This window comes from Pyxicephalus adspersus, chromosome Z (genome assembly GCF_032062135.1).
Source record: "Pyxicephalus adspersus chromosome Z, UCB_Pads_2.0, whole genome shotgun sequence".
In the NCBI taxonomy this organism is placed as follows: domain Eukaryota; kingdom Metazoa; phylum Chordata; class Amphibia; order Anura; family Pyxicephalidae; genus Pyxicephalus; species Pyxicephalus adspersus.
Genome location: NC_092871.1, coordinates 77,013,974 through 77,036,695, shown reverse-complemented (window position 1 = coordinate 77,036,695; position 22,722 = coordinate 77,013,974). Strand labels below are relative to the sequence as shown.

The 22,722-nt window shown below is 37.2% G+C and overlaps 2 protein-coding genes across 2 annotated transcripts in view; both read left to right on the top strand.

The window, feature by feature from the left end:
* Nucleotides 1-3,172: 3,172 nt before the first annotated feature.
* Nucleotides 3,173-10,259, top strand: LOC140344431 (myosin-4-like). The gene is given in 20 exon segments (XM_072431548.1): nt 3,173-3,215; nt 4,859-5,071; nt 5,157-5,300; nt 5,732-5,888; nt 5,931-6,010; nt 6,088-6,258; nt 6,368-6,681; nt 6,683-6,800; nt 6,885-7,081; nt 7,176-7,359; nt 7,437-7,602; nt 7,796-7,920; nt 8,023-8,331; nt 8,412-8,615; nt 8,697-8,822; nt 8,938-9,108; nt 9,200-9,304; nt 9,528-9,623; nt 9,734-9,868; nt 10,120-10,259. Coding segments are annotated over 19 exon segments (3,021 nt in total). The 5' UTR covers nt 3,173-3,215; nt 4,859-4,870; the 3' UTR covers nt 10,138-10,259.
* A 7,969-nt stretch (nt 10,260-18,228) lies between these two features.
* The window catches only part of LOC140344430 (myosin-13-like), a 12,255-nt gene continuing 7,761 nt past the window's right edge, over nt 18,229-22,722 (top strand). Inside the window, exons 1-14 of the mRNA XM_072431547.1 lie at nt 18,229-18,268; nt 19,329-19,541; nt 19,627-19,770; nt 20,202-20,358; nt 20,443-20,585; nt 20,851-20,943; nt 21,035-21,098; nt 21,181-21,279; nt 21,437-21,540; nt 21,660-21,798; nt 21,889-22,007; nt 22,093-22,242; nt 22,323-22,493; nt 22,605-22,721. Of these exons, the coding sequence (XP_072287648.1) occupies nt 19,341-19,541; nt 19,627-19,770; nt 20,202-20,358; nt 20,443-20,585; nt 20,851-20,943; nt 21,035-21,098; nt 21,181-21,279; nt 21,437-21,540; nt 21,660-21,798; nt 21,889-22,007; nt 22,093-22,242; nt 22,323-22,493; nt 22,605-22,721 (1,701 nt within the window). The 5' untranslated portion in view covers nt 18,229-18,268; nt 19,329-19,340. The remainder of the gene's footprint in view (nt 18,269-19,328; nt 19,542-19,626; nt 19,771-20,201; nt 20,359-20,442; nt 20,586-20,850; nt 20,944-21,034; nt 21,099-21,180; nt 21,280-21,436; nt 21,541-21,659; nt 21,799-21,888; nt 22,008-22,092; nt 22,243-22,322; nt 22,494-22,604; nt 22,722) is intronic.

The window sequence follows — 22,722 nt, the reverse complement described above, 5'->3', positions numbered from 1 at the left end:
GTGTTAATAAGATTCAATGTTTTTTGCTTTATTGTTCTCATGTATGTTTGTTTATTTTTCTTTGAAAACTTAATAAAACTGATTGACACAAAAATTTAGGCAATAGATCACCGGTTGGCTCAAAGGATCATCTATCTATCTATCTATCTATCTATCTATCTATCTATCTATCTATCTATCTATCTATCTATCTATCTATCTGTCTGTCTATCTATGCTAAAAAAATATATAAACATAATATATATAATATATATAATGCTTATACTAAAAAAATCACTGTACAATCTACAATATCTGAACAACCCAGGTAGAACTACAAAGAACTACATAATTAATTGTGTTTGAACAGTTAAAATTCATTTTTAGCCTAAGGTCCTGTCCAGATGTTAGATTACTGTCCCTGAAAATAATCTTTTGTGATGCCTTCCAGTGAAAGGAACAAGAACTGTTCATACAGCACTGGTCAGTTCTATAGAAGGAACGGTGAAGAAAGAGCAAGTGGAACCCCACTGCATTGTCCAACATTGGGAAGTACAGTTGCTGTCCCTGCTCACCATTTATTGATCTATAACAACTTGATTTGACTTGAATTCACAAACAACGTTGGGGTACCGCTTTACACATGCTGCATTACTGTTGCCTGATATGAACCATCACGATTGTCTCAGATTATAATAATCTATCTTTTGTATGTATTTTAAGACTGGTCAACTGATGCTTCCAAATTTGAATAATGCTTGTGAACACTGAGGTCTTATAGAAATTGAAAACAAACATTTTAGATGGTCACAATCACCTACTATATTAAAGGGGTCCTCGACCCCCCATCTGCCGTCTGACAGGTGGGCCGCGGCTCTGGCCGGTGCACCCCCCCAGTGGGGTCAGGAGAAGGTCCCTGCTTGGGGATGGTGCACTGGCCAGAGCCACAGACCACGTCTGCTGTAAGCATCGCAGGCTCACGGCAGGGGGCGGGTTGTGTCTTTCGACTCAACCCACCCACTCTCCTATGGTAGGCTCAGACCTGTGATTGGGGAGTGGGCGGGTTCTGGCATTATGACATCATAGTGGGGAGGTTCCTTGCCCTTTGAGTGACACATAGCTCTCTGCACATGCGTAGTCGGGAGTCCATGAGATTAGTGGTCCGTGAGCTCCAAAAGGTTGGGGACCACTGCTATAATCCATATGCCAATTCTAACTTTCTCTGAACAATCTAAATTGTAAGTAACCTGTTAATTTTAAGTAACCTGAATTGGCAGAAATTATTGGGACATAGTAGTATGGTATTTATTATTGCCTATGAAAATAATATATATTAATATTTACCATACAAGTATGTCCCAATAATTTCCGCCAATTCAGGTTACTTATAATTAACAGGTTACTTACAATTAACATTGTTCAGAGTATCCCGCATGTGTTCACTATTATTACCTATATATTCTATTGTTATTATATCAAGTTTAACAATATTTATATTTGTTTTTGTTACCTATACACTGACATTATGTATTTAATATGAACCTAGATAATGTCGAACAAATGTGTTCAACCTTGCTAAGCGTAGCGTAACCTCTGAATAAGCCTAAACCGGGCGAAACGCATTGGGTATCGTCATACGTATGCGACACGATTTAAAATATGTTATATATTCCTGACAGAAGTTTATTGTCTAGTGCCCAATCTGGGCCTGTTTGTTAATGATCTGGCCATGTTGATCCAAACTTTATTGTCACTATTGTTATGTATTATGAGAATTAATCATTATTACAATTTATATATTTTTTTGCTACAAAAAATACCTAAAAGCTTAAATGATAATATATTTTCATAAGTTATAAATATTATTTAAACAATCAACAAAGATCACCTCCTTGACAATTACTTTTTGATGGACATCCTGACCAAATATAATTTTAAAATAATTGATAAAAAATCATATTTTTCACAGATTCAAATGTTTATTTCAATCAATTATCTAAAAATTGCATAATGTGTGGCTAACTTAACAGGGGTGCAAACAGCAATAAAATCCCAAGATGGGTTCAAACACCTCAGCCTGTCATACTAGTCTTTATTGGTGACCAAAAGTGGCTGTGCTAAAACACAATAATCATACATGGTCCACTGGTATCACTATAACAAATCTGTCCTAATATATGGCATGCAGCAAATCTGAAAAGCAGTCAAGAAGTTTATGGTACAATATGCTTTAGAGAACTAATTTCAATACATTGGAATTTATGTCTGCCCTGTACCTTAGTCTTTATATTATCTGATAACATGTGATTATTAATGCATACCATTTTTGCAGATAAACAGCAATTTGTTTTTTATTTCTAAAATGTTAGGGTTTCCTTCTTATTTAAATTTTATTTATTTGTGTAGAGTTAGTTTACAAATGTATAAATCTTTCTACAAACCTATTCTGCTAATCATTCTATAATATATTATATATAATATATTTTTATGATATTCTTTACTTTCTATGATTTAAGAATATAATATATTTTTATGATATTATAGTTCTATAATGTAACTAGCTAATATTTCTGTCTCACATTATTTCTTACATGATGTATAGTGGCTGGATTCAATGTAAATGAGTCTGGTGGCAAGCTGTCCATATTAGACAGGAACAGTTGCACAGGACCCAGGCTCAATTATGCTGGTTATTTTTACCCAGGATGAGCCTACAATTGGGACTTGCTGCTCACTTAAGGAAATATGAAGAGCATTCCTTATCTGGAGACAGCTGAGTAGGCAAAGAAGAAGGTTATAAAAGCCTGCTGGGGGTCCTCAGTTAGTTACTGCTGGTGGTAAGTACTGAGCATCACTGACCAGACCTTGTCTAAGAGAACTTGCAGACTGGCTTGACTTTACAAGACTTGCTTATTAACTTTTATTATCCAAATCAATATTTTCTCTTTAGAATTGACAAGCATTGGATTTTAACAATATCTTTACTTTATATAACTTAAATATTATATTTATGCACAATATTGTAGATTTTGAATGCTGTTCTTGAATTATTAATGACAAAAAATATTTTCATTTTTAGACAAATTTGTAAATTACTTAACTGGACAATACTGAAAGCAAAATAGTTTTTATAGTAATTACATTTTAAAATAGTTTCAGAAGTACTCAGCCTTTCTCTTTTTTTTCATTTTCAGGGGGCTAGTCGAAATATTTTCCATCATTGTCTGAAATAAAATGTAAGTATTTGGGGTTTTAGAAACAAAATGGTAAACCAGATAAGAAATAATGGCATGCTTAATAGAAATATGTATTTGTTGCTATGACATTTAATGTCAGATTATGTGATTACCTTTCATTGCCAAATGTATATAAGGGAGCAACTAATAACAAGGTTTCCTTTTTCATTCTAAAATACTAAGTAGTTGCTAATGTTAAACTGTTCATCGAAAATAGGGGCAATTTGACATGCAGACAAATGATCATCTGGCATTCAGATGTATCTGTATGCATTTCACCTGCTCCTTCGCGTAATTTAAGTGGGAACCTTGGCAAGAGCAATCCTGTTTATGTGACAGCTAAGAGCTTGCGTCTCTGAAGAGAACAATAGTGATTGAATAAAATATTAACTTGTCTGATCACTATTTTCTCCCAGTAGCCTATGGAAAGCTTATGGAAGCACCATGGAAATATGTTAATCAATCTATCATCCTATGTCTGAGGCTAATGTACACACATGTAGACAAATATCGCCAGGGCTTGCTTATCTCAGATGGGAGTCTGACGTGTACAGTGGTTGCCTGACGTCGTTCATGCATTTGTCGGGATGAATCTATGAACGACTGATCGGGAACAACAGCAATGCAAGTCATAGGAGAGCACAGGTGAACAGAACAGGCTCTGTGCGTACACCATTCGTTTAATCATCTGTCACTCTCTGTCCCTGGAAAGGATCATGAAAGATAGTTTCCAGCATTAAAATGTATGTAGGCAGCTGAAGGTTACAGTTTATTGGAAAAGGGTGGGAAGACCCAAAGCTGGGCGTTACTGAACTGCTCATATTTTCCTTTTTTTTTTAAAAGGAAGTCCACTTTAATAATAACTGTTGATTGTGATAGAGTTGCATTATTGTATACTTTTTAGAAGATTAAGAAAAATTTTGATAAACTGTATACTGAAGAAGCATTGATGATGATTTGATGCACACGCTATGCTTAGGCACTATGTAGACCTAATTTACGTGAAATGTTTCAATGAGTGCTTGGAGTGCATCTCTAATTTCCTTTAATTATTCCTTAAACTTTTGTTCCAAAAGAGTGTACCAAAGGGCTCTTTTTGCACTTTCACACTTTGCCCCACATTGATCTAAACGCTGTATTCCATGTTTAGACCATGGCATTCCCCCTTGTAGTGCAGCAGTCTGGATGTAGACATAAATGAGTAAAAGTACAGCAACATTTTTGGTTTCAGTTTTGCATAAAGAATGGAGGGTTTAGCACCTAAATCAAGTTTTACTACTATGTGTGTCCCTGATGGGAAGATTCAGCCTTTTTATATGTCGTGGTGATCGTTATCATTTTGATGGGAAAGATCCATAGTGAGACACTGACTTGAACAAAAGGGACAGAAAAGCTAAATGTATAAGGGTTTTAACCATTCACTAATCTAAAACTTTTTTAAAAAGATTTGACTTTGAGTTTATTAAATAGAGCTTCATGCAGTAAGTAGGATGCATGAGGTCCACAAAATACCTATGTCATGCTAAATTTCATTGTGTGTAAAAAATTAGTGTGAGGGTATTACTGTGAATAAGAGGACATATGTTTAATGTGTGTGTTTTGGTCTTTTAAAAAATACATCACTCCAAATGTTTATGTTATAGAAAGCAGAAACCATGGGTGATGGAGACATGGCCGTTTTTGGTGCGGCTGCACCATTCCTTCGTAAAACTGATAAGGAAAGACTGGAGGCTCAGAACAAACCTTTTGATGCCAAAAACACCTGCTTCGTGGATGATCCAAAGGAACTCTACGTAAAAGGTTTAGTCACTGCTCGCGAAAATGAAAAAGTCACAGTCAAGACAGACGATGGGAGGGTAATGATCATAGTTAAAATTGTATACAATATACTGGTTTTGAGGTTATATTGCACATTCTAAATGATGTTTGTTAATATTCTAGACTGTAACAGTCAAAGAGAGCCAAGTTTACCCCCAGAATCCTCCAAAGTTCGATAAAATTGAAGATATGGCAATGTTGACTCACCTGAATGAAGCTTCTGTGTTGTATAACCTCAAGGAGCGTTACGCAGCCTGGATGATCTACGTAAGTCCTACTAAATATTTGTTCAGTTCAAAGTGCCCAGGTACATTAAAAGGAAGTTTATTTTGTGTAAAGAATGCAAATTCACATATACTTATGTCACTACATTTCTATAAATACATTTTACACTCAATACTAACTTCAGGACTGCATTACTAAAAAGAATATAAAAAATGGAGATGGAGTTTAATATTTCCTTAGACTTACCTAATAATTCTAACAGTGGAGTAAACTTCAAATATAGTGCAAATTACCTTTTAAAAGTAAAGGCATCTATTTTTTTTTAAACTTTGGAACTGTAAAATTTAAGTTTCAACTTAAAGAATTAAAAACACCATAGAAATGAGATCCAAAAATGACTGCATAAATACTATTTATTCATATTCTACAACACTTCTGAAGTTTGTTAATTTACAAGTCTGAATAAATTACAGACATACTCTGGGCTCTTCTGCGTCACTGTCAACCCCTACAAGTGGCTGCCAGTGTACAACCCTGAGGTGGTTGCTGGCTACAGAGGGAAGAAGCGTATGGAAGCCCCACCACACATCTTCTCCATCTCTGATAACGCTTATCAGTTTATGCTTACAGGTAACAGACTTGTTCTTTTCTGAATGTTTGTTGGATACCGTATCAACCAGCAGCTTGACACTAAGCAGCCAAGACAGTACTTCATTGGTGTATTGGATATTGCTGGATTTGAAATCTTTGATGTAAGTTAAATAATTTGAGTGTTGTCTTTCAAAGTAGATCTAGGTATTTTTTTCTCATTTCTTTATTTTATATACAGTTCAATAGCTTGGAACAGCTCTGCATTAACTTCACCAATGAGAAGTTGCAGCAATTCTTTAACCACCACATGTTCGTCTTGGAACAAGAGGAATACAAGAAGGAAGGTATTGATTGGGAGTTTATTGACTTTGGTATGGACTTGGCTGCCTGCATTGAGCTTATTGAAAAGGTAATTCCCCGTTTTTTGTTTAGATTTTATGTTAAATTTTACTGTTATGTAAAACAAACTGCATTTATGTTTCATTTCGTTACTGAACAACTCCTACTACTGTTATTAGCCTATGGGCATCTTCTCCATCCTTGAAGAGGAATGCATGTTCCCCAAGGCCACTGACACATCCTTCAAGAACAAGCTGTATGAACAACATCTTGGCAAGTGCAAGAACTTTGAGAAGCCCAAACCTGGCAAAGGAAAGGCTGAGGCTCACTTTTCACTTGTGCACTATGCTGGTACTGTGGATTACAACATTAGTGGCTGGCTGGACAAGAATAAGGATCCATTGAATGAATCTGTCATTCAGCTGTACCAGAAATCCTCAATGAAACTACTGTCTTTCCTGTACTCCAGTTACAATGCTACTGATGGTAGGTTCTTTGGCCTCTCGTCAGCTTGAGGAGAAGGAATCCCTAATCTCCCAGCTTTCCAGAGGAAAGCAAGGCTTCACACAACAAGTTGAAGAACTTAAGAGACAGCTTGAAGAAGAAACAAAGGTGCTTTAATGTTGCCTTCACAACCATAGTAGTACAGAAAAAATGTGTTTGATTGTAAAACAAAGCCCTTTTTGTACATTCCAGGCCAAGAATGCCCTTGCCCATGCCTTACAATCTTCACGCCATGATAATGACTTGCTCCGTGAGCAATATGAAGAAGAACAAGAAGCCAAGGCTGAATTCCAGCGTGCTTTGTCCAAAGCTAATGGTGAAGTTGCCCAGTGGAGGACAAAATATGAAACTGATGCCATTCAACGAACAGAGGAGCTGGAAGAGGCAAAGTATGTTCATATTTATGAAATCTAATTAATGTGTAAATTCTGAAAAATTACAGAAAGATAGTCAACTGTTTTTATATCTTTCCACTCCTTACAGAAAGAAGTTGGCACAGCGTTTGCAGGATGCCGAGGAACAAGTGGAGGCTGTGAACTCCAAGTGTGCCTCTTTGGAAAAAACCAAGCAGAGGTTGCAGGCTGAGGTTGAAGATCTGATGATCGATGTAGAGAGAGCAAATAGCGCAGCAGCTGCTCTTGACAAAAAACAGAGGAACTTTGATAAGGTAAATGTGCAGACATTCAACAACTATAATAACATTGAATTATTTGAATGTGGATTATAAACATATCCATGATTCAGGTCCTGGCAGAATGGAAGCAGAAGTATGAGGAGGGTCAAGCTGAACTAGAGGCTACACAGAAAGAGGCTCGTAGCCTGAGCACTGAGATCTTCAAATTGAGAAACTCATATGAAGAATCTCTGGAGCATGTTGAAACCCTGAAACGTGAAAACAAGAACTTGCAACGTAGGTTTTTTTTAATATTTTTAATAAGCTTCTGATTTTGTCTTCTAGGGAAATCTATGTATAATTACTTTAGAAGTAATATGCTTTCCACTGATCTGTCATGACATTTAATTGTGATTTATGTGTAGCAAATTATCAAAACTGAAGGTTGTGAGTTCAGCTTTGCAATGATTCCTTGGTTTGACAATTTCAGAGGAGATCTCGGATCTGACTGAACAGATTGGAGAAACTGGAAAGTCCATTAATGAACTGGAAAAGGCCAGGAAGCAGGTTGAGCAAGAAAAGAGCGACCTTCAGGCTGCACTGGAGGAAGCTGAGGTATAACTGAAATGGCTAAAATATCATGCATTGGTTTTATTTTTGGCATGAAATTTCAAAGTGGAAATAGTCCCTAATTGTTATTATGTTCCTTTAATAAAGGGATCATTGGAACATGAAGAAGCCAAGATTCTCCGCATCCAGCTTGAGCTGAACCAGGTCAAGGGTGAGGTAGACAGGAAAATTGCAGAGAAGGATGAGGAGATTGAACAGCTGAAGAGAAACAGCCAGAGAGCTATCGACACCTTGCAGAGCACACTGGACTCTGAAATCAGGAGCAGAAATGATGCTCTGAGACTAAAGAAGAAGATGGAAGGAGATTTGAATGAGCTTGAGATTCAGCTCAGCCATTCTAACCGTCAGGCTGCAGAGGCACAGAAACAGCTAAGAAATGTGCAGGCGCAACTAAAGGTATTAAAGCAATGTAACAGCATCACTGTAGTGGGGTTCTAGTTTTTATTAGATACAAATATATATCTTTTGTGATCTAGGATGCCCAGCTCCAGTTGGATGATGCTGTGAGGGGACAGGAGGACCTGAAGGAACAGGTTGCTGTAATCGAACGCAGAAATACTCTGCAACAAGCTGAGATTGAAGAAATCAGGTCTGCTCTGGAACAGACAGAGAGATCACGCAAGATTGCAGAACAGGAACTTCTGGATGCCAGTGAACGTCTCCAGCTCCTGCACTCACAGGTAGGATCTGTTCCTCACTATCACTAAGAATATGCTTATTTTTTTGTAATCTGCAGTATATAATACATTTTTTTACTCTAGAACACCAGTCTTATCAATAGCAAGAAGAAGCTGGAAAGTGACATTTCTCATATTCAAAATGAAGTAGAAGAAGCTATCCAGGAAGCCAGAAATGCTGAAGAAAAAGCCAAGAAGGCCATCACTGATGTATGTAATCTGTCCTAAAAATAACAGCTGACATATGAGTCAACATATATGCTTTTTTACAATGATAACTTATTTACTTACTTACATGCTTACTTAACTTTCTGATTTATTCAAGGCTGCTCTTATGGCAGAAGAGCTGAAGAAGGAACAAGACACCAGTGCCCACTTAGAGAGGATGAAGAAGAACCTTGAACAGACTGTAAAGGACCTGCAACATCGCCTGGATGAAGCTGAACAGTTGGCATTGAAGGGTGGCAAGAAACAGCTCCAAAAACTGGAATCCAGAGTAATTACATTGCATATGGTCTTGCTGGAAAATGTTCACTAATTTACTTTACTTAGGAAAAGATAGCTAATAACTGAAATATTTTCTACAGGTACATGAACTGGAGAATGAGTTGGACAATGAACAGAAACGTGGTGTGGAGGCAGTGAAAGGTGTTCGCAAATATGAGAGGAGAGTGAAAGAACTGACCTACCAGGTAAATAGTAGAAAAAGAAAGGGATAGTTTCAACATATAGAAGTATAATTTATAATTATACGACTATAGGTTTAAAATAAGTAATTATGATTATAACCACAATATACTTGATTTTAGCTTAGAAACTTCTTAAATATAATATATAATTATTTTAATTGACAGCTGGTTATATTGAAAAAAACATGTAGTCTATATTCAAGGGTAACATTATTTTCTTATGCAGACTGAGGAAGACAGGAAGAACATCCTGAGACTCCAGGACCTGGTTGACAAACTTCAATTGAAGGTCAAGGCCTACAAGAGACAGGCTGAGGAATCTGTAAGTCATATTTAAAGGGAAAAGCTTTAATTGTTTATAAGGTTTTTGGGTGGCTTTCCTAGTTAGAAATTAGACTTGACTAATGGTGCTTTCTATCTGTTTTCTCTCAGGAGGAACAAGCCAATGCCCATCTGAGCCGATTCAGAAAGGTCCAACATGAGCTTGAAGAAGCTGAGGAGAGAGCTGACATTGCTGAATCCCAAGTAAACAAGCTCAGGGCAAAGAGCCGTGACATTGGTGGAAAGGTGAGTTATCACTGTTTCTCTTTATATTTATTTAATTATGCATTTGTCTATAAACCTATCAATAGTTCTTGTACAGCAGTTATCATCTCTCATAATAATTCTAAAAGAAACAGTAAACTATACAGCAACATGTCCTGATTTTGTGATTGTGTTAGAAAGTAGTAACATACCAGCCTAACTAACATGCTAAAATATAATTACATTTATATCATACCAAACTAAAATGTGTGTATGTATTTCTCTATCATCAGAAAGAAAGCGAAGAATGAAGAGCGTGAATGACTACAGACTGAGGAACTCTCAAAATGGGACTTTCTTAATCTGAGACCTACCCCCTCCCCTTATTTAAATAAATTTCATACTTGATGCTTGTAAAAATTTGTTGTGTCAATATTTTATAGACAATCATTCACTAAAAAAAAGATTTACATACCTTCCAAAGTATATTTGTAGTTGCCTGGTATATATCAAACAATTAACAAAGTTCTTCTAATCACTACTGTATCTACAAAAAAATCATTTATCACAACTATGTTTTAATACCACAAACAGACAAATGATATTACTGTTAAATAAATGTGAAAAAACATTTTTAAATTAATGCCCACTCTTATCTATGTAAGGAACTCTCAGTATTACAAAAAAAATGGCAAGCAATTTGGCTGATTAAATACCAAATATAATCCAGTAAAATCATGCCTCAAGTATAATTGTTGGAAATAAGTAAAACTCTGACAGCTATCACAGTTTGACAGTGGGAGGTGGGTGTTCACCAGCTGAAACATGTGGAGCACTTCTTGGACAGTCACATAAATGCTATGGAGTACACACAGTACAGTAAATTCATGATAAATGAAGAGGATTGATCTCCTTGTAATGGTTAGATTCCAGATACAATATTCTTCCAGAATTTTGAATATTTCCAGTCTGATCAGGTTTAACTTTCCAAGTTGCTAGACTTCCTTATAGCCTTTACCATCATGAATAGCAGGCTCTTTCCAATGAACTTGCATGTCCTATGCTGCTGCATGCAATCTGAGTCACCCCTTTTATCACCCAGCACACTCCAATATGTATGAAGACAATTTGTGGGCCAATATACAGATATTAATTAATAATAAATTAATATCATAAATTTGTAAGTTTGTTCCACACGAAAGAATAGCCCCAATGGATAATCAAAGAGGAGTGGACTCCAATTTGAAGGGGGAAGAGAAAAAGGGAGGGAGTGGAAAGCCAGGCTTTTGAAGGGCAAACAAAGTAAAATTTAAAAACATTTTATTGTTCCAACATAATTTAAAAGATTAAGAGCTGTGTCTCTATAAATGAATCCTACGCTAACATATAACTTCTAGTTTCACAAAAAAAAGCAATATGGTTTAGTATCATACTGGGTTAGCTAGATGGTGGTAAGGTATCCGACCAAACGCCTTTCACCTAAACTTGGCTTCCTCAGGGGTATTGTGGTATGTGGGTGAATTGTGGGCAGCTATCCAAAAAGTGTTTTGTTGTCTTTCACCACTATTTGATTGCCCTACTATTTTAAGAAGGAGTTATAAAATGGAACCACATCTTTTTCAGAATTGTACAATCGTAACCTTCCAAAAATGGAAACATTTTTATGGGACTTTTTAGGCCCCTTAATTTAAAATGTTCATTCTCCTGGAAGTATTAATTTATTGAAAATCAACAACAACAATTTAACAACAACACAACTATAACATTATACATTGTGATATTGTACAATTATTACCACACCCCTTCTGTTCTTATGACATGATGGTACATGATGATGTTTTATGATCATTGATTCACCTATCTTGATGCATTTTACAGTTACTTTTTCTGCTCCTCCAGAAAAACTCTTCATTGAGAATTTTATTACAAATGGAACTTTGCAGGTTGTCATATTTTCCCTTTAATTCAGTACTTAAGTACTTAACCTCCCTGGCAGTATTCCCGAGTGTGGCTTGGGGTGAATTTTCTATAACAAAAGCGGTAACCCTGCGGAATTGCCAGGGAGATTAAAAATCCAATCGGGTTTCCACGTTCCAGTGGCATCCTCCAGCGGTGCCCACAGTGTAGTCCAGTGATGCCCGTCTTCTTCTTCCACCCAGCGATGCAGGCCAGGAATCTGTGTACCCTGGCGATGCCTGGCCAGAACCTGTGTCCCCGGCATGTGAACATTAGGGACGCGAGACCAGGGGAAGCAGATGCCATCCGGGCATCTGCTTGCGAATGTGTGGCTAGAGGGCAGGATCGTGCGGCTGGGAGGCGGAACCAGGTGTGAAATTTATAATACTAAGTATTTTTTATTTTTACATTTAAAAATACTTTAGGTATTTATACTGCCAGAGAGGTTAAGCAATATAACTGTGAAATCCATCAAGATAGGTTAATCATGTCCTGATTTACATATCTTAAATAACACAGGAGGTACATGAGTACCACAGGAGCTTTTCACAGGAGGGACTTAAACTTCCACAGGAGGTAGTTAGGTTTACAGGTGGTACTTAAACAAGAAAACATTGTTGGTAACATATGATGTATAGGAAACTCCATCCTGACACCCTTCACTCAATGAGGAGACTCACATCGCCTATTTTTTTATGTCCTTTTCTCGTGTTTAAAAGGTGGGGTCCTGTCATTTTCCAAAAAATAATACTTACACTGAAAGGGGCTGCGGCTGCAGACCTCTCTCTCTTGGCTTCAAATACCCAGTTTACTTCTTATCATCAGGTACCAGTTCCTATGTATTTGCTCTTCTGTAGAGTATTGTCATGAATAAGGGGGGGGGGGGGGGGGGGGGGGGGGGTAGGAACACCAGAAGGATAAAGACAAGGTACAAGGCCTTAGAAGGCTAGGGAGAGGGAAACGGTCACCACCTATGGACACCTTAACCTAGCCCTGACTCTTGTCAGTATGAATATCCCCTGATGGTGGGAATATTCATACACTGGAACCTAGGCCCTAGTAGCCCTGAATTGCCCTAGGAATAGTGACAGGGTTTGAGACTACTGGTTCCTTCCCAGATGAATGAACCAGCCTCTCGCTGAGGCCTAGTAACAACAAGCACAAAAGAACAACAAAACACCAAGAGCAGTACAACTTATCTTAAACAGAAAATGGAGGAGCAGGAACTCTGGAGAGGACACACCAGCTCTTCCACATCCAAGTAGTGAATATCAACCGCATAGCATGAAGTATGAGGCCAGACTAAAATGAGGAGCAGTAATGACCACCAGCTGCAGCTGATACAAGGGGTGTGGTCAATACAAACAACAACACAGAAACAAGTGAAAACAAAGAAACTGTCAGATAACCTCACATGCAGCTTGTCTCACAGATCTTCTAACCTCAGCGGAGCGGACCGTGACAGGTATTTCTTGTACTCTTTGGGCCTGATTTATCAACCGAGCGTGCGTAATCTCGCCACGAGTTTATACACGCCGACAGATTTCCACAAGCCAGAGCTGGAGTCAAGTGCTAGTACACTCACCTTCACTTGCCAGATGGATTTTGGCTTTGATAAATGAGCAATGGGGTTGAGATTACGCCAATTAAGGCGATTAGTTTGCAGCTGTGCGATTAGGGAGGATCACAATAGTATGAATGTAAAAACAAATGTAAAAACAAAAAAGGTTCGATCAACCATTTTTGATTTGCTTTAAATTTTATTCTAGTTTGGCCATTTCCCTCACTAAGCTACATCTAATTTCTTAGAATGTAACAGGGGTTAATAACTCGCAAAAGTGGACAAAAAAGTTTCCTTATGTTGTTTCCTACAAGAAACACATTGGAAAGAAGGTGACAAAGCCACTTTGTGGGATACGGGGGTGATGTTTGCCACCACTTACAGAACTAAAAATAGGGAGTAGCTATCTTATTTCATAAGCATTTGGCGTGAAAATCCTGTGGGTTAAAACTGAAGAGGAGAGTAAAATTGGTAGTCCTGGACTTGTAGGGAATGGTTTATTCTTTGTGTTCTGTAGCCTACTGGAAACTCCTTGCAGTGGCAGGGTGTAATGCTACATTCTAGCACTGGATCACAAATTCTACAGATGGGGCAACAAAGTAGGATCTTTATTTGCCAAATTACCAAAATCCCCTGGCTCCAGGGTATGTATTCTCACCCCCTATCAACAATCCATGCACAATTATGCCTGATATTTGAGGAATTTATAGACAGCTATATACAACCTTCCCAGCCAGGACGGCTGAGGATAGAGAGGCACTGAGTAGACTGAAGAGCCAATAAAAGAATAATAAAACACCAGATGGTTTCTCCACAGGTTTCTATAAAAGCGAAGAGGTCACACTCCCTATTGAATGAGGTTTATACAGCACTTGGTACACCTTTCCCTGATTTTAATGATGCTTACAGTTATTTACTTCCTAAGGCAGGTAGAGACCCCACTCTCCTGTCCTGGTATAGGCCGATTTCATGCCTCGATTGTGACTTTACAGTGATTTTTCCTGTCTCTGTTTACAAAACATCAGCTGGGAATTATACGAGGAAGCATTTAGCAGTGGGAGTTCATATGGCAATAGCGACAGTAATAGCACCAGGGACCAATGCTCCCAAGTCTATGTTGTTGGGACTAGACGCCGAAAAGGTGTTTGACATAATGGAATGGTCTCTTTTGAATGCTATTTTTGCACAATGAGCATTCGGGCAAATTTTCACTTCATACATCCAATATATATATAGGTCTCCTGTAACAAAACTTTTCATCAATGGCGCTCTATCTAGCCTGAAACTGATGACAGGGAGGTCCATTATTCATAATTTTTCAACTTAACCCTTGACCCCTTGCTATATTTCCTGGAACTACCATTGGAGTTTGAAGGTATTCTTATCAGCAAAAAAGAGAGTCAAAATTACTGAATTTGCAGATGATCTGCTTTTACATATAACTAAACTAAAACGCAGTATAGAACAGTATCAGAATATGCAATCAACTTAGAGAAATCGAAGGCTTTATATTTACATAAATGTATTAGGCCTAGTTTGAGCCATAAGTACCCATTTGTGTGGTTTAAGGGCCACTTGAAGAATTTAGGAGTGCTGAACCCTAATAAGCCTGCAAAGCTTTACAGATTTAACATTCCTCCCCTGTGGCGCTCAGTCAGGGAGCAGCTACAAAGATGGGCTCATTTAAAGCTTTCATATATTGGTCCAATTAGTTTAATTAGGATGGTTGTCTTTAACAAAATCCTACACTCGGCAGGAGCCGCATGTCACTCAAAGGGGAAGAAACTACCCCCATAGTGACGTCATGATGCCAGAACCCGTCCACTCTCCCATCGCAGGCTCAGTTCAGAGACACAACACACCCACCGCCCTGAGCCTGCAATCCGTACAGGAGACATGGTCCACAGTTCGAGCCGTGGACCACCAACATTTTCTAACAGTTGGCGACTGCTGTACTATACTATTGACATTTATACAACTATAACATTTTAATTTAGCCGTAGTTTTCTTGTAAATGCTGTTGCCCATTGCAGCTAATCAAAATTCATCTAAAGTCAGTCAAGTTAACAATGCCTTAGCATTGGTTGCTGTTGGTTACAGCACTCAGAGATAAACTTGTTTACAGAATAGGACTACATGTAGAGGACAGTGCCACTGGTCTATTTGATTTCTCCACCTCCAGTGCTAAAATACCATAGTGCTCCCTAATCTTAACCCCAAATAACCCTTCTTGATGCCTAACCTAACCAGCCCTTCCCAGTGCCTAAACATAATCCCTTCCTGCCCAGCGGCTTATCCCACCACCACCCTGCGCCTTGTTCTTAACCTACTACAAGTTTCTTACCTTCCAGGGACCAAAATATGATGGGTAGAAAAATATGTTACAACACCACTGATAGAAGTGCCAGCCATGCTGTAAGCACCCAATAAGGGAAGATCTAGTCATGCTTCTTTCTACCGCCTGCTGTAACACCATCACAATTAATAGCCATATCACCAGCCACAAATCAGCCAGTCACCTCCATATCTTCCCATCAACCCAACCTCCTCCATTTGCTCACTACCAGTTCTCCCCAAGACCACTAGTTGTAACTAGTTGTAACGTTTCCAACTTTTCAAACTGACCAGAGTTTTTGTTTTCAGCTGGATGGGGCTAAGCTATAGCCAGGCAGTCAAAGGTGGAGCGGGGGCAGCACGCAACCAATTTAGTGCTCCTGGTTGTTTGTGTCATGGTGTCCACGCTTTTAATTGTAATGCTTTTAATTGTGGTAAATGTTTTTTTCTTAAAACATGGACCACAACAATCACTGAACACATTGGTGGTATTTTGAAAAGGAGACATGAAGAAAAGCACATTGTCTACCATTTTTTTTGCATGGTCAGGACTTTATTTTGTCACATACAGTATGTTACATCTTCAGTCTAGTGTATCTGTGTCTAGAATAGCTATCTTCATGGACCCAACTGAATAAACCCTTGAGCAATTTACATATCAACACGTTTGCCAAAACTCCTCTTCTTCTTGTCTCCTATTGAAATATAGATTAAACTTCTAGGGCTGGCAACTGACCTATACATTACAGCAGGGGGTGTGAAAATCTGGCCCGGGGGCCAAATCTGGCCCCCAACACCCGTTTTTTTAGCCCCCAAAGGAATCCTAAATATGAACTGCAGCTGGCCCGCCGCTGCATTGAAATAGCCCCGCTTCTATAATTCCTGGCATCACTTCACATCACTTGCGTCTATAGACCAGTGGGCTCTCTGCCTATGCGTGGCCCCACATTGGACTGTTTATTAGATGCAAATAATGCCGGGAATTTTAGTAGCAGCGCTATTTCAATGAAGAGGGAGTTTCAGCGGCGGGCCACTCATAAGTTTTAGCCCTGCATTGGCCGCGTCTGGCATTTCCAGCACTCCCCCTCAGCTGTGCTTTTCCTTGCTACTCCAAGGCATGGATTTGAATGGTTGGATTTTCATAGAAGAATATTGATATTATTATTGTTAGCCCGTGCAATAAGATTACCATTGAAATTTAACTCAGAAGGCTAAAAAAAAGAGAGAGAGGCATAAGATTTTTTCCTAAATAAAATTAAAAAAAAATATATGCCTCTTTCTATATTATAGGCTTGTCCGGGATTGAATATGAAGCAAAACCTCTTTGTTTCTATATGAAAAGGGTTTATATGTAATGAGAAGGAAACATTTCTTAAATGTTTTCAATAAAATAAGATTGGCATGCGACTTTGTCTACGTTTTAATTTTGGCCCTCTGTGTATTTGAGTTTGACACCCCATTGAAGGAAGCTGTATACACTTGTACCTCATGTATTTTTATAAACAATTAAAAACAAGTAGCAATAGTTTTTTATACACCACGCAAAGTAATCTCAATGCATTAGTTTATATCCACACTATACATTACACATAGTGTAATATCTGAAGATTTTTGATCAAAATGCAAATATTTTATTTTTCTATTTCTGAAATGTTAAACTGTATTTTTTTAAGTCATATTTAATCATGTAAATAGTTATTTTCACATGCATAAATCTATCTATAAACCTATTCTACTAATGTTCTATATTAAACCTAGCTAATGTTTTTCTCTCAGTACATTTGAGAAAGGCATTACATATCTGTAAGACAGTATTCATGTTGACATGTAAAAAATCATGTACAGACACATTCTTGACATGATGTATAGTGGCTGGATTCAATGTAAATGAGTCTGGTGGCAAGCTGTCCATATTAGACAGGAACAGTTGCACAGGATCCAGGCTCAATTATGCTGGTTATTTTTACCCAGGATGAGCCTACAATTGGGACTTGCTGCTCACTTAAGGAAATATGAAGAGGATTCCTTATCTGGAGACAGCTGAGGCAAAGAACAAGGTTAAATAAGACTGCTGGGGTCCTCAGTTAGTTACTGCTGGTGGTAAGTACCAAGCATCACTGACCAGATCTTGTCTAGGAGACTTTAAAACTTAAAAAATACTTAAAACTTAAAAAACTTAAAACAAACAGAACTTAAAACATACTGACTTTATAGGACTTGCTTAAATACAGGGAATTTAGTTTATCCAAATCAATATTTTCTCCTTAAACTGGACAAGTAATGCTTTTTATACATTTATTTAATATATACTTTTGTCATATAATGCCTACCTTTATGTTGATAATTTCACTGATTTAACATATGTTATATTAATGTACAAAAATGGCTTCATAAATACGTTTTGAATGCTATTCCTAATTAGTTAATGAAGAAAGTATTACAGTTTTACAATTACTTGACTGGACAATACTAATAGCAAAACAGTTTTATAGCAGTTAGTTTTTAAATGATCTCAGAGTTACTCAGCCTTTTTCATGATTTTATTTTCAGGGGGTTAGTCGAAAATTTTTCATCATTGTCTGAGGTAAAATGTAAGTATTCTTGGTTTTTAAAAATGTAATGGTTAAACAGAGCAAAGAAAGACAAAAGCAAAATTTTCTGATATTAAGGGATCTATTTAGAAAACAATGTATGGCTTCAAATGTGATTGTTTTGTTATGTATTATGTTTCTTTATTTAGAATTACATTTATTATATTATACTTTTTAGAACATTAGGGAAAATATTGATAAACTGCAGACTGAAGAAGGATGATTTGATGCACAAGCTGTGATCCGGTACTATGCCGACTTAATTTATGTGAAGTGTTTAAAGGAGTGCTTGTTGTCTTTTTTAGATCCTGCTAAGCATTTGTTAAACTCTCAGTCTAAAATACTTTACTCAGGGGCTCAGTGTGTACTTTCATAATTTGCTGATTCCTGTATTTCATTTTTAGACTATGGCAATCTGTTTGTATTCCAGCCCCTGGGATGCAGACTTAAAATGTATGCATAGGCAAACTTTTATTTTTAGCTTTGCATAAAGCAGGGAGGGATTTGAACCCAAATAAAGTTTGTACTGTTTGTGTCCCTGATGTGGAGATTCATCATTTCTATTTGGCTTGTTTTCAATAACCCCATGATGGAAAATAAAAATCTACAATTATAGGGGTTTTACTCATTCACTACATTTACTAGTATCTAAAATGTTAACACAAAGTCTTGACTATAAGAACATTTTTTTACAAGATGTAGGTCATGCATGCAAGCGTATTTGGGGCCACCTAATTTTATTAGCATTTTTATTGGGTATTAGCATTATGATATTACCTGAAAGTTATTTATTCCCTGGAAAAGTGTCCATAGAACATTCTTAGAGTATTCAGCTGCAAAATGATGTAAGAAAATGTAGCCATTTATTAAACGGAGCCTTATAAAGTTTAAATCCTTAAGGAGCAAGTAGGATGGAAAAGGCCCCAAAAATACCCATGCTAAATTTTACTGTACATAATAAAATAGTGTGAGGGTATTACTGTGTATGAGAAGACATATGTTTAATGTGTGTGTTTTGGTCTTTTAAAAAATACAATCACTACAAATTTGAATGTTATAGAAAGCAGAAATCATGGGTGATGGAGACATGGCTGTTTTTGGTGCGGCTGCACCATTCCTTCGTAAAACTGATAAGGAAAGACTGGAGGCTCAGAACAAACCTTTTGATGCCAAAAACACCTGCTTCGTGGATGATCCAAAGGAACTCTACGTAAAAGGTTTAGTCACTGCTCGCGAAAATGAAAAAGTCACAGTCAAGACAGACGATGGGAGGGTAATGATCATAGTTAAAATTGTATACAATATACTGGTTTTGAGGTTATATTGCACATTCTAAATGATGTTTGTTAATATTCTAGACTGTAACAGTCAAAGAGAGCCAAGTTTACCCCCAGAATCCTCCAAAGTTCGATAAAATTGAAGATATGGCAATGTTGACTCACCTGAATGAAGCTTCTGTGTTGTATAACCTCAAGGAGCGTTACGCAGCCTGGATGATCTACGTAAGTCCTACTAAATATTTGTTCAGTTCAAAGTGCCCAGGTACATTAAAAGGAAGTTTATTTTGTGTAAAGAATGCAAATTCACATATACTTATGTCACTACATTTCTATAAATACATTTTACACTCAATACTAACTTCAGGACTGCATTACTAAAAAGAATATAAAAAATGGAGATGGAGTTTAATATTTCCTTAGACTTACCTAATAATTCTAACAGTGGAGTAAACTTCAAATATAGTGCAAATTACCTTTTAAAAGTAAAGGCATCTATTTTTTTTTAAACTTTGGAACTGTAAAATTTAAGTTTCAACTTAAAGAATTAAAAACACCATAGAAATGAGATCCAAAAATGACTGCATAAATACTATTTATTCATATTCTACAACACTTCTGAAGTTTGTTAATTTACAAGTCTGAATAAATTACAGACATACTCTGGGCTCTTCTGCGTCACTGTCAACCCCTACAAGTGGCTGCCAGTGTACAACCCTGAGGTGGTTGCTGGCTACAGAGGGAAGAAGCGTATGGAAGCCCCACCACACATCTTCTCCATCTCTGATAACGCTTATCAGTTTATGCTTACAGGTAACAGACTTGTTCTTTTCTGAATGTTTGTTAGATATGTTCAGTAGTAATGTACATGGCTTAAATCACATTTATATTTAACAGATCGTGAAAATCAGTCTGTCCTGATCACTGGAGAATCTGGTGCGGGAAAGACTGTCAACACCAAGCGTGTCATCCAGTATTTTGCAACAATTGCAGCTATTGGTGACTCTGGGAAGAAGAAGGAGTCCAGCAACAGCATGCAGGTAAACTATAGCTGAAATACAAATAATAACAGGACTTATTGGTATTTTACCTCCTAACATTTATTGCAATGCATACTGCCTCTTATAAACTACCAGAATATCTATTCAACCATTTTAATGAATACAATATTATATAAATCAATATTGTAGGTTTATTTCAACATGTATGTAGTAGCGAAACTCTGGCTTGTCATTTTTGCTAAGAAAACACCTGTACAGTATACAGAATGCATCTGAATGCAAAATTCTGTCTTTATTTTTTCAGGGTAATCTGGAAGATCAAATCATTCAAGCTAACCCTCTGCTGGAAGCCTTTGGTAATGCCAAGACTGTGAGGAATGACAACTCCTCTCGTTTTGTAAGTACAAGTGAAATCTATGCGGTCATCGGTCACTCAACGTTTTTATAACATTGGAAAAAGCTTTTAAATCTTTTCATTTCACGTTTAGGGTAAATTCATCAGAATCCACTTTGGTACAACTGGGAAACTGGCATCAGCTGATATTGAAACATGTAAGAACCTGATCCCTGAAGTTCTTTCTTTTTTTGATGTTTCTAACATTTGTTTAATACCTGTTACTATGTAATTTTACAGATCTGCTGGAAAAGTCTAGAGTAACATTCCAGCTTTCAGCTGAAAGAAGCTACCACATCTTCTACCAGATCTTGACAAACAAGAAACCAGAGATTGTTGGTAAGCAATAAGTTGTTTTTTATTCCCGTACAAGGAGTTCGGATACTTATTGCTTTTTATATACATTTCAGTATGTTTTGTAGTATTTATCATGTTTATTATGGCCATACCTTTTTATTTTATTATAAATGTATTGTCCGGATTTGTTTGTTTTTAGAGATGCTTCTATTGACCACCAATCCATACGATTACCCCTCTATCAGCCAGGGTGAGATTGCTGTTAAGAGTATTGATGATGAAGAGGAGTTTATTGCCACTGATGTAAGTAGTTGAAATCTTCCACAAGAGAAAAACAACAATTTTTAAATTTTCCTTTTTCTAATTTTGAAGCAGAATTTACTGCATGTATTAATAGAACCAAATTCTACTTTCTAAAACAGACTGCCATTGACATCCTGGGATTCAACGCAGATGAAAAGGTCGGCATTTACAAGTTAACTGGTGCTGTCATGCATCACGGAAACATGAAGTTCAAGCAGAAGCAGAGGGAGGAGCAGGCTGAACCTGAGGGATCTGAGGGTATGACAAATACCTTTACTTTTTACCTTGATTATGTACACTTTCATCTATAAAGCTAATGTTTTTGTATTATGTATATCTTACCTCCAGTGGCTGACAAGATTGCTTATTTGATGGGTCTGAACTCTGCTGATTTGCTAAAGGCTTTGTGCTACCCAAGAGTAAAAGTTGGCAATGAGTTTGTCACCAAGGGACAAACTGTGCCACAGGTATGATAAAGAAAATTAAACAAACAAAAATATAAATATACATTTCAAATATGTATATAGCAAATGGTTTTGCTCTCCACTTTAGGTTTACAACTCTGTCGGTGCCCTTACTAAATCAGTCTTTGAGAAACTCTTCTTGTGGATGGTCACCCGTATCAACCAGCAGCTTGACACTAAGCAGCCAAGACAGTACTTCATTGGTGTATTGGATATTGCTGGATTTGAAATCTTTGATGTAAGTTAAAAATTTGAGTGTTGTATGTCTTTTAAAGTAGATCTAGGTATTTTTTTCTCATTTCTTTTTTTTATATACAGTTCAATAGCTTGGAACAGCTCTGCATTAACTTCACCAATGAGAAGTTGCAGCAATTCTTTAACCACCACATGTTCGTCTTGGAACAAGAGGAATACAAGAAGGAAGGTATTGATTGGGAGTTCATTGACTTTGGTATGGACTTGGCTGCCTGCATTGAGCTTATTGAAAAGGTAATTCCCCATTTTTTTTGTTTAGATTTTATTATACATTTTACTGTTATGTAAAACAAACTGCATTTATGTTTCATTTTGTTACTGAACAACTCTTACTACTGTTATTAGCCCATGGGCATCTTCTCCATCCTTGAAGAGGAGTGCATGTTCCCCAAGGCCACTGACACATCCTTCAAGAACAAGCTGTATGAACAACATCTTGGCAAGTGCAAGAACTTTGAAAAGC